We start from the raw sequence: 11,757 nt of genomic DNA, 5'->3' as shown, positions 1-11,757 counted from the left end.
TTACCAATAATTGATGTGCGAACATTGGTATATTTTGAATAAAATGTTATTTGAAAGACAAATTACGAAACTTGGTTGATTCAAGTAATTCAACTTTTATTCTCTTAACGAAAGGAAAAAAAATAGTATTGGAATTCGGAAAAATATTAGATCAACTCTACTGTAACCAAATGACATGAATCCAATAAATCCTGAAAATTGGTGATGTGAAAATAAATTGTGTACAGGGGGTTATAGTTTTAACTTTTAAGTTCTTGTTATTATCATCTTAAGTGTTACGCTTAAGTTTGGCTAAAAAATATTATCCTTATTGATGGGGGAAAAAGTTGATTTAAGTTTCATGAGAACATTAGAAACAGTTCCTTTCTACAAACGGCTTCTAGTAAAATATCACAATATAGTCTTCATTCATCTTTCTATAAAGCAAATCTAATATTTCTTCTATGAATTGGTTCCAACTTCTTATAAATAGAAATTTAACTAACCATTTTTCCTTATTGACCATTAAACTAAGAATACCCAAAGACACCAAAAAATAAGGCGCAGTGATTCTTTCATGAACAGCTAATGCATAGAATCAAAGAGAATCATGTGAAATCAAAGCATTACATTACATTAGAACCCCATCACTCATTTTCAAAGCAAAATACAAGTGAAAGAAAATCCTATAGTACTCTCATTTGTTACAAATCCTAGCTGTAGGCATGGTGACACAGATTGGTGCATAGGCTTTCTTGGCTTCTGGGGTGCCACGTTTTGGTTCATCAGCCACAGCCATGCCAGCAACAGAGCAAACAGCAGCTGCAGCTGCAGCAAACATCATGTTCCTCCTTCCATTGTTGTTGCTTCCTTCCTTGTCCTCATAACTTACCTTAACCATTTTTTCACCTTCAACTGCTTTGGCAGCACTTGCTACAACCACCCTCCTCGGGGTTGCCACCGGAGACCGGTTGCTGAGGGCTGAGCTGCCAAGGAATGATGCTGTCATGGTGACTGATGATGCCATTGCTGCAACGTTAACCTGAGCTCTGAAGTCTGAACTAGTTAGTAGCTTCTCTACCCGGCAAGTAGTTAAGTTAGATCATAAAAGAAATATATGGAATGTAAGTCATAAAGAAGGAACTAGTTGGGACATCCACAATCTTATCTAGTTTATGAGTGTGTCCAATAGATTATTGCCACGTTGAATAATTGATCCTTTGGAAACATGTGGCCTTGAGAAGTTTAGTGTTATGAAATGCTGACTAGGACTTCGGAGGATCAGAAAAATGAGGATTGTATTAGCTTTCAAATTTATATCCCCCTCCCCTTCCCTCTTCTTTTTCTTTGTCTCTTTTTTATTTTTTCCAAAGGAAAGGGGTTTGAGCTTCTTATCTGATATAAACTACAAGTAAATATGAACCACCCAACATTATATTTAAACACCCCCTAAAAGATTCCACAACTAAAGCAAACCCCACAAGGAGGAGGAGGCATGGATTACATTTCAAAATCAATTGCTTACAAATAGATAACTAATGAATTTATCTTGTATTAAGCTGTTCTGTTGAATGATACTATCATTTTCATTTCACAAAGATGGGGAAAGATGGTAACTACTAGAACTTGGGTTTGGGAACTACATGCAAGCCTAAGCGCATAAAACGATCTCTTCTTCTCTTGTTCTGTAAGGAGGAGGCAGTAAACTATCTATGTTGGCAAAAAGATCACCACGGCCAGGCGGTGGTTCCACAGCAGACGAATCCAATACCAAGTCAGGAATTGCTACAAGGGTTTCTTCAAAAAATGATTCAATTGTCTGGATAGCACAAGAATTCTGTTAGCATATGAAACAATTAATACAAAAACTGAAGATATTAAGGAATGGATGTAACCCAAGATCTTAGTAATCCAATTAGAGAAGCATACAAGAATTTCTCCTTTGATTAACTATTTAAGTACTTTATATACAGAAGACACATTTCGTTGGGCATCAACTTTACCGTGCAACTTCGGAAAGCAGCATCTGCTTTGCGCTTCCAAAGTCCATTTCCAGGTGCTGAATGGAAAAGATTGAGCAAAGGCTGCAGTAACAGAATAGATTATATCAATATAATAGCAGTAAATTGCTGGTGAAAATGTGCATGTCATATATAGCTTTGTAAATGAAATGGAAGAAAAGAAAAAAAATCTTAAAACAAAACAGAAACCCTTCAATGAGAACAGGTAAATGGTTGAAACTTGAAAGTAGGAAATTGACAAATTAGGAAACTAACTGACAGAGTTACATATCCCCCTCACCTTCACAATATCTCGCACAGTTGGCTTGTGCCCATATTTTCCCAACACAGAATCTCCATAGACTTGATATTTTTTGAGTACCTTAATTATATGAGAAATAAGCAATTAAAGGGAAAAATAATGGGAAACTCAGTAATGTGAAAAGGTAACTATCAAAGTTGGAGAGGATGTAGCAGTGGAAAGCCAAAAATTCTGTAAATGAACCTGACGACGTGTGAGACCACTGCGTGGTGCACCATAAATTGCAGTATCAACATGTCCCAAAATATGCCATGGACTGGTATGATTATCAACAATGTTATTCAAGCCACCATGTATCAATGTACATTAGCAACAACAAGAAGGTTCAACCAAGAAAACATTTCGAGAAATATACAACATTTTCTATTGTTTCACATAACAGTTTAAGCTTTTAGAATGGATTTCTTTTTCCTCTTTTTATAAAAAAGCAGCATCTTGTTTGTTTGAGTTATCAAGAAAGCCAAACACGGAAATATAAAATATTTGTTTATAAGACATACTTATTGTATGCTGCACGTCCAAGCATAACACCATGAGCACCAGCTTCTCGAGCTGCATTGACCTACAATCAAAATCCCCATAAAACAGGTAAAGGCCCTGAACAGTATGTATATGCTTTAAGAGAATGGAGTACTGGAAAATTCCTTTAAATACTTAGGAATATGAGTCAATAAACAAAGACTGATCAGCATGACAAGAGTTCACCTCATCAATACCAGAAATGCCACCATTGATTGTAAATGTTAAGTCAGGAAAATCACGTAAGAGGCCATAAAAATATTCATATCTGCATTAGAGAGCATGAAAGATCATTGGTGACCCAATATATAATATGATTGCAAAAGTCAATTTCTACTAGAACTTACTTTAGTGGAGGAATATTCCGATTTTCAGCTGGGCTAATGCCATTGAGCAATGCCTTCCTTGAGTGAATTATGAAATGCTTAGTGGGAGAGAAAGACGAAACATTGTAAATGAAATCACCTGCAAAAAAAAAGTATGTTAAATATTTTATTGAATGAATTATAACTAAAATCTAAATACCATCACTAGCAGTGTATAATAGAGATCCATTTAACTTTAGGACAACGGTATTTGAGCATATTTAAGAATACTAGAAATTTGCAAAATAACAGGGATTAAAAGAAGCAATTGCTGAATTGGCGGTGCTCAAACTGCTATATGCTATATTATAACTATCACATTATTTGATCCATGTACATAATCCCACTTATTGAGAAAAGGTTTTGTTGTTGTCACTGTTGGTCTTGTTCAATTGCGTTATAATGATTAAGAAAATGGGTAGAAGAAATAAAAAATAATATTGATTTCAGATTGGCATAAGTTATCATCATTAACAAATGGGTGAAGAAACAAAAAATAATACTGATTTCAGATTGGCACAAGTGACAAGGAAAGGTTTTATAAGTTTGTTCTCTAATCTATTCTCAATTGAAGATGCACAAATCTACTAAGGGGTTAGCAACCCAACTCAACCCCATTGTTACTATAGCAATCATGATTTCATTTGCAATACTTCCTACCACCTCTTGGCATGTCACAACTGGCTTCTTCAACTCATAATTTTGATTTAATGGTAACAAGAAACAGCAGCAATTTGAGATATTAAGCAGTGAGCATCATGTACCAAATCCACTGGATATCCCCTTTTTAATTACTTTATGAATGCAAGATATTGAACACTATTCGAGCATATTTTTAGCTGCAAAAGCTCTTGAAATATATCATAAACTAACATATATCAGGTTTACTCGAACCCAATTCATAAAATCCTAATCTTATAGTTTTTCAACTATAATAGCAAGAAGAATCTTACATAGCTGATCATAGGAATCATGATCATCCACTCCAATGCGACATTTGACACTAACAGGTACATTTGTGTTGGCAGCAATTGCCGACATAGCTTCAGCAACAAACTTTCCTTGAATAAATTAGATTTCAATATCAAAGTGAATTGATGGTGAAGATTTGTATATTGATTCTGTTTGGATCTCATATTTAATTAACAGTCATTTTCTAACCTTTGGGTCAAGCATAAGGCTCACGCCAAAGCATCCATGTCCAGCTACCCTTGGACTAGGGCATCCACAGCTGGTCATTAAAATTAAAATTAAACAACAAAAAGGGAGGGTCTCCATCAGAGATGTTGGCATAAATCAGTGAAACTTTTAAGTGAGATTTAAGGTGAAAGGAAAATATACGAACTTTAAATTGATCTCATCATAGCAATAAGCATTAGCAAGTTCAGTTGCTTTTGCCAAATTTTCTATATACCCTCCGATTTGAAGCACAATGGGATGCTGATCTGGAGAATATGCCAAGAACCTGTCCTGAGCAGAATAGAAATAGAAATAAAACATAAAATGTAATCATTAGTTGTTCAGTAGCAATTCATACAGAAGTGATAACGTTGCATATCATCCCAACGATTTTGGCTCTACACAAATACATACACCCAGCATTAAGAGATAAGCAGTCAACTTCTAAGCTAAATTTTAATCACTACTAGTTAGGCAATATATTTTACCACAGAAAACTCAGACAACAAAGTGACATTACACAAATTGCAACCATGACATTAGTCTTATAGCACCAGAGCTCCTGGTCTTTTTTGTTTTCTTTTAATGAGTAGAGTTTTCTTTACAGTTACCAGGTTGTCCTTTTGATGAACAATCGTTTCAGCTGCAATCATCTCAGTGTAGAGCCAAGCATGCTTCGATATGAGGCGTGCTAGAGTCCTATAGTGATTATCCGTCCAATCCATCATTGGAGCAACACTGAAATAGTTCAATTCAACCAACAAAAAAGCAATACACAAAAACAAATCAGGTCAATAAAATCAGCATACAAATAGCTAGCACAACCAGATAGCTGAAAATGCAGAAACCATGGTACCAACCTAAACCAAGGTGGAAGATACTGTTTTGCAACCACCCCATTTTTTCCATTTGATTGTTCTCTCCAACAAGAAGCAGAAAACAACCTTGAACTTCGCAAATTCCCACGATATATGCTACCAACTATTGGGAATCTGAAACTTTTTGCAAAGACATTTGAGCCTATGGGAGCAAATGAAACTCCCAAGGAGTACCCTGCAAACTTCATCATCCCTTTTCACAAACAAACCATAGCCCCGGTTGGTGTCTCTGGCACCTGTCCGTGAAAACAAAACAAAACACCTCTTACGTGGTATTTAATTGAACTTGTACGGTAACAATTGCACTTAACCAAGGTAATCAAACTCAAGAGTTCACACAAACTCGTATTAGCTCAGGTTAAATTAAATCGCAAAACTCAACTATTAGAGTGTTAACCTCAATTTGGGGACCTAAACCAGTAGTAGTTAACTTGGGCTGGCCGTTAACTTGATAATCTTGCAGTTAAGTGGAGAAAAATAAGCAGAGTCATTTTATCGAACACTAGATATGCGTAACATAGTTGTATGGAACAATATGCCAGGAGAAGCACGCAGAAAGAGGAGAAAATTTACACAGATTCTGCCTTGCCTTTCAAGGAATGAGCTCGGAATAGTGTCTTCTGTGACTCTCTTTGTAAGCTTATCCGCGAGTTTGTTTATTGGAAACTTTCAAGACTTCAGGTGTACTTGTACCCTCCTTCCTCTTTGGCTTTTCAGAAGGAAAAACATAAATCTAAACAAAAAATTGTTACACAATATTTTTTTTGGACTGAACATAACAAAAAAAAAATCTAAGATAAAGAGTAGCACTCCTCTCTAATAATAATAATAATGTCTAAAGGTGTGTTTAGAAAATCCGTTAGAAGGAAAGAAGCACGTTTAAATTTCTTAAAAACTTCAACTTTTGGTTTAGCAAATTTTTTTCTCATCAAGGCAGAAGTAATTTTGCTGCCAAAATCATGTTTACTAGAAGCAACTATTTTTAACTTCTGCATTTTCTTAACGGGCTTTTAGCCATAGATACTAACCATTTATTTATATTTTACCAACTTTATCCTTTATATATGTTATTGTATTATTTATAAAATTCTTATTATTTCTATTTATATGAGCTCTATTTTTTTATTATTTATTATTTATATTTTTTTCAACTGTTTGTTTGACATTATACACTTTTATAATTGTGTTTTTTATTCTTATATATATATATAATTTATATTTTTATTTTTGGCAAGTCCTAAAACAATGGTGCCAATGAGTAATAGCTCAAATGACATAATCTCCCCATACTCAATTAAGAGGTTGCGGGTTCGAGTCTCATATCTTTGGTAAAAAAAAGTCCTAAAACAATGGTTGTCCTCTAGAGCAAGATAACATTTCTGACAAAAATCAGAAGTGGCAAGACCTCTTTGAAACCGGTAACTAGCTGTGAAAACTCCGTTGTTGAGGCAAAGTCAGAGCAGACACTTTATCTTCTCCGATATTCTCAATTGCCAAAGCCAAAGCCAATTTTCATTATCATTCCAGCCAAATTTCTTCTTCAATAGCCATTCATACCCACTTTTAGTCGAGTAGGTGAGAGTATTTGAGTTTGTTCAAAACCAACCTGTTTTATCTCCTGCCAGCTTGATAGGATCAAAGAGTATCAAATCAAGTTCAACATCTTCTAGAATCATTGTGCAAAGAATATCCCATCGCCAATGTTTGGTGTCAGACCTTCTAGCTTCAAATGAGAATCAGAAATGTGCATAAAAGAAACCAAAGGAGCTAGCGTTCCACATGGTCGCCAAGCATGATACTAAAAGGATTGAGACATCCTGCCTGTACACCAATCAAAACCATCACGAAACTTTTCTATTGTCTTATAAATCGCTCGCCGAGTGCTTGAAACATTATTAAAAAAATTGGGTGAAAAGCAAGAACTCTCAGGTAAATATTTTGCCAACATAATTCTTACCCAAAGCTTATCTTTATTATGCAGTAATTGCCAAACAAGCTTTCCTAATAAAGCAAAATTTACACATTGGGTATCTCTAATTCCCAAGCCTCCATATTTTCTTGAAGTGAAAATTTTGCTCCACTTGACCAAATTTAAGCAACGCTCCCCCACCTTTTCCTTCCACAAGAATTGTCTAAACACAGAATCAATCTTTTGACAAATTGAAATAGGAAAAATAGTCACTTGCATTTGATAAATAGGAAGAGAAGAAGCAACAGATTTAATTAAGCAAAGCCTGCCTGCTCTGTTAAGGAGCCGACCTTTCCAACTAGCCAGCCTATTCTTGATCTTCTCTAAAGAGTCCGAAAAAATAGACCTAGCAGCTCGATGATGATTAAGGTTCACCCCCAAGTATTTGCCTAGGTCACTAGTAAAAGAAATATGAGAAACACCAGACAACATTTCCTTCTTTCTATTAGAGATATTTTTAGAACAAATAGCTTTAGATTTTTCAATGTTAACCTTCATACTTGAAGCTTTGCAGAATAACTCCAAGGTGTGCACAACATTCTGAATTAGATTTTTTTTCGCTTTACAAAAAAGGAGGAGGTCATCTGCAAATATCAAGTGAGAAACTCTAGGTCCCCCTCTAAAAACAGCCACACCATCCCAAATACCCTCGTCAACTTGTTTGCAAATGAAGCACGCCAATCTCTCCATGCACAAAATAAATAAATAAGGAGAAATTGGATCTCCTTGCCTGAGCCCTCTGCGAGGTTGGAAGCTGTCCAATCTATTCCCATTCCAAAGGATGGAAAGATTTGAGACCTGAATACAATTCATTACAAGTCGAATAATTAGAGAAGGAAAGCCAAAAGATTCAAGAGTGTGCTCAAGAAAATTCCAATCAACTCTATCATAAGCCTTTTATAAATCAATCTTAAAAGTCATAGCTCCTTTTCTAGACTTTTTCCACTTAAGAAAGTGAAGAACTTCTTGAGCGACAATAATATTATCAGGCGCTCCTCTACCATGAATAAACCCTCCCTGAGTTGGGCTAACAATCTCATCTAAAAATGGTCGTAATCTATTAACCAGCACTTTAGTCACAAGCTTATAAATTACATTACAAAGGCTTATTGGTCAAAAATTCTTCAATCTAGTTGGAGGGTCGCACTTAGGGATAAGAACAATAAAAGTTTCCAACAAAGAATGGCTTAACGTCTCCCCTAAAAATACTTTCTAAACAGTACGCCACACCTCATGACCCACCACATCCCAATATTCCTTGAAGAAAAAAACTTGAAAACCATCCGGCCCAAGAATTTTGAACGAGCTCATATTATCTAGAGCTTCTTTAACCTCCAATATTGTTACTGGTTTAGACAAATTATCACAAACATCTTGGCTAAGAGATGGCATAGGAATTTCTCCCATGCAATTAACCCCCAACAGGCTCAGTAGAGCAAAAAATATTTTTGAAGAAATGAACAATCTCTCTTTGCAAAACTTCGGGATCATCAGACCAGGACCATCACTGACCAGCAACCCATGTACCTTGTTAGATTTTCTTCTAAGGATGGTTTACATATGGAAAAAGCTAGTATTTCTATCATCGTACCGAACCCATTGATCTCTTGACTTTTGGTACCAAAGCAATTTTTCTGGGCCAAAACTAGATTATACTCAGCTCTCAATTCTTCCTCTTTATGCTTCAAAATCGGATCATCGTCAGCTTTCATTTTCCGTTGAATACAATTCAAATAAGCCTCTAATTCCCTCTTTTTAATAAAAATATTGCCGAAGACCGTAGAGTTGAATTCCAACGAAGCTTCTTGAACCCCCAACAACTTCCTATGGATGCCAAAGTCTGTACTATCCCAAGATTTTTGAACAATAGCCTTGTAATCATGATGCATTGCCCATGCCGCTTGGAATCTAAAAGGCCAGTTTTCTTTCTTGATAGGAACTCCTTGACATCGGATAAGCAGGGGACAATGATCAGAGTGAGAACGGTTGAGAACTTCAATAAAAGCTTTTGGAAAAAAAGGCGCCATTATCTCTTTGCAATTTCTTTGTTTCCTTGAACTTTACGGAACCAAGTAAACCGTCTTCCAGAGATTGTCAGATCAAAAGACCACAAGAATCTAGAGTACTTGCAAAGATACTACTGCGATTCGAATAGAAATTACCCCTCTTCACCTCATGAACACTCAAAATATCATTAAAATCCCCAACCACTACCCATGGGTCCTAAATGCACAAATTAATATCAAGCAGATGACTCCATAATTCTACTATATTAGTGGCTTGAGGGCTGCCATAAACTGTACTGCAGATCCATCTTCTCCCACCACCATCAATTTCCAAAGTTACACATTGATTCATAGCCCAAAGAATTTTACAAGAAAATTTTAAATTAGTAGAGAGGAACCAAATTCTTCCCTTGTGTCCAATAGCATCTACAATCCCTACAGGATAATAGCCTAATCTCCCCCAAAATTCTTTCATAGTTTCAAACCCAATATGAGTTTCTACTAAAATAAAAAAAGTTGGTTGAAATTTTCGTACCAACTCTTTACAGTGCACCCAAGACATCTTATTTGACGCCCCCTTACATTCCAACTAATAATATTTAAATGGTCACAATCCAAAAAAATAAATTAAATAATTGAAATGTTTAATCATCCTACCTCACGTTGATGAACCCCTGTCTCCAAGTGTCTTCTCTTGGACTTGCGCCGCAGAACCATCATTCCTTCTGTTGAAGTTGGTTCTCCAAGTTTGTTATTGCACTAGCTTTATCAATCTCTTTTTGTACTCGAGAATCTATTGACAATACTTTAGTATGTGAGTTTTGAAGCGAAATAGGACGCTGCTTTTTGTGCCCTGTTTTAAAAAAGGGAGTACTCTGATCCTTGAAAACCACCTGAGTTGTTCCCAAAGAGCCAAGTGTGGATGGAAGATCCTTCTTTTTCTTAGGCCCCACCTTTGTATTTGATGAGGATCCAGCATGCATGTTATTAGACCCAAAAGAAAATTTCTTATTCACCAAATTAGAGCATATTGCTACATTGGCTTTTTTTGGCACCACTTTTGGGCCTTTACCCACTTTTTTCTTGCCTTTTCTACTAACTGTAACACATTCACCCTCTTTTGCATGAGTATCCCTATCCATGCGTGATTCTTGCATATTATCATGCACAAGATTCGCTGCTCCATGCTTCTCCATAATTGGAATTGATTTGACATTAATTCCAAATTCAGAAGTTGAATTTTGATTTCTTACTGGGATTTGACTACCTTCCACCGTTTTCTCGTTATTATCCACCGGAAATAATGACGTCAAATTTTTCTCCTTCACCGTGCTTTCCTTCCTAATGCCATTGTTGTTCTCTTTCGCACATTCTCTTGTTACGGAAATAGTTAATGTTTAAACCTGTGATTTTTATCCAAACTATGGTAGACCCAAAAGTGTTTTCACAAGATCTGAATGAAGAACTCCAAGGTTTAACCGCAACATAACTACCAGTAATCATCCACGGTCCTCCAAGGAGACCTTTTTCTTTATCCTCCAAGAGATCAAATTTGACTAAGAAATAGCCAAAACCAAAACCGACATCTAGTACCTCATGTCCTCCTTTGGTTCTCCACACACTTTTAAGCCTGTATGTGATCGCCGTATAGCTAAAATTTTTTTTTCAAGAACTTTGATCACGATGGCATCTTTGTAGGGCTCTGCTAATATCTCTTTTGCTTCTTCAGTGAACGTCTCAGTTGGTATCTTCGAATCGCCTTACTTACTAACTACTGTAGCCATCTTATCCCCATAAAGAGAGAATCAGTAACCTCCAAAACTCTCCTTGCCGAGGCATCAACAACTTTATGTTTGAATGATATCCGCTGACTTTGAGTCTTGTTACTGTCTCTTTTAATCCCCTCCTTTTCACCCGATGCATGCCCCTCTCCGCTCTCTCCATTATTGCTTCCGCCGGCATGGCCGGCTAGCTCGCTATGTGCCACCCTCGATATGAAAAGAAATATATTAAAATTCATATGAAGAGAGTTAAATACTTTAAAAAGTAAATATGGTAGCCAAATTGGTGTAATTCAACAAGATAATTGGATGAAGGGAAGACCCCTTTTTTGGTAAAAATGTTCGCATATCAGATTATATAGTTAAACTTGTTTAAATAACAAAAATAAAATAATACAATATATATGAATAATAATTATTAATTTAAATAAAATATAAATACAACATATATATTATTTATTTATTATTTTGTATGGACATACAAATTAGATCCGTAGATATATATGGGATATATGTGATCCGGTCTGATCCGATTAGAGTACGAATCGAATTTGTTTCGATCTGATCGTCTTGTAGATCGAGTCATATTTGCAAATTGTGGCTCAAATATAGATAAATACCATAAATTTATGAATATAATCTGATCTATGAGCATCTCTATTTTTTAGGTTAAATAATTTGTAGTCACTAAAGATTTTTATTAAAAAAATCACTGTTAATGAAGTAGCTGTTTCTTTTTAAATGGAGATAATGAGCAAA

General features: G+C 35.7%; 2 protein-coding genes across 10 annotated transcripts; both read right to left on the bottom strand.

The window, feature by feature from the left end:
• LOC107629699 (photosystem II 5 kDa protein, chloroplastic) lies at positions 530-1,101 on the bottom strand. The gene has a single exon (XM_016332560.2). It carries the CDS (start codon positions 1,004-1,006, stop codon positions 677-679), a length of 330 nt encoding a protein of 109 aa, XP_016188046.1. The 5' UTR covers positions 1,007-1,101; the 3' UTR covers positions 530-676.
• Positions 1,446-5,979, bottom strand: LOC107629698 (tRNA-dihydrouridine(20/20a) synthase). Of its 9 annotated transcripts, none has more exons than XM_021118202.1 (14): positions 5,682-5,979; positions 5,625-5,634; positions 5,225-5,478; positions 4,976-5,102; positions 4,531-4,655; positions 4,347-4,416; positions 4,139-4,241; positions 3,168-3,285; positions 3,007-3,088; positions 2,802-2,863; positions 2,485-2,557; positions 2,281-2,361; positions 1,983-2,063; positions 1,446-1,816 (listed from the first exon to the last, which is right to left on the bottom strand). In XM_021118202.1, exons 3-14 carry the CDS (start codon positions 5,431-5,433, stop codon positions 1,631-1,633), a joined length of 1,317 nt encoding a protein of 438 aa, XP_020973861.1. In that variant the 5' UTR covers positions 5,434-5,478; positions 5,625-5,634; positions 5,682-5,979; the 3' UTR covers positions 1,446-1,630. The 9 variants fall into 9 exon arrangements, with proteins under 9 accessions (XP_020973861.1, XP_020973863.1, XP_020973865.1 ...); XM_021118204.1 differs by lacking the exon at positions 5,625-5,634 and having other exon boundaries at positions 5,640-5,698; positions 5,816-5,979; XM_021118206.1 differs by having other exon boundaries at positions 5,625-5,689; positions 5,816-5,979.

The sequence above is a fragment of the Arachis ipaensis genome, chromosome B03 (genome assembly GCF_000816755.2).
Source record: "Arachis ipaensis cultivar K30076 chromosome B03, Araip1.1, whole genome shotgun sequence".
NCBI lineage: Eukaryota > Viridiplantae > Streptophyta > Magnoliopsida > Fabales > Fabaceae > Arachis > Arachis ipaensis.
Note: the sequence above shows the minus strand (reverse complement) of the source record. Positions and strands in the feature narration are given on the sequence as shown.

Coding starts and splice junctions, on each gene's coding strand:
- LOC107629699 (XM_016332560.2), bottom strand. CDS start 1,006: ATGGCATCATCAGTCACCATGACAGCATCATTCCTTGGCAGCTCAGCC.
- LOC107629698 (XM_021118201.1), bottom strand. CDS start 5,433: ATGATGAAGTTTGCAGGGTACTCCTTGGGAGTTTCATTTGCTCCCATA. Junction 5,103..5,224: donor TATCTTCCACCTTGGTTTAG/GTTGGTACCATG, acceptor GAACTATTTCAG/TGTTGCTCCAATGATGGATT. Junction 3,089..3,167: donor CGGAATATTCCTCCACTAAA/GTAAGTTCTAGT, acceptor TCTCTAATGCAG/ATATGAATATTTTTATGGCC.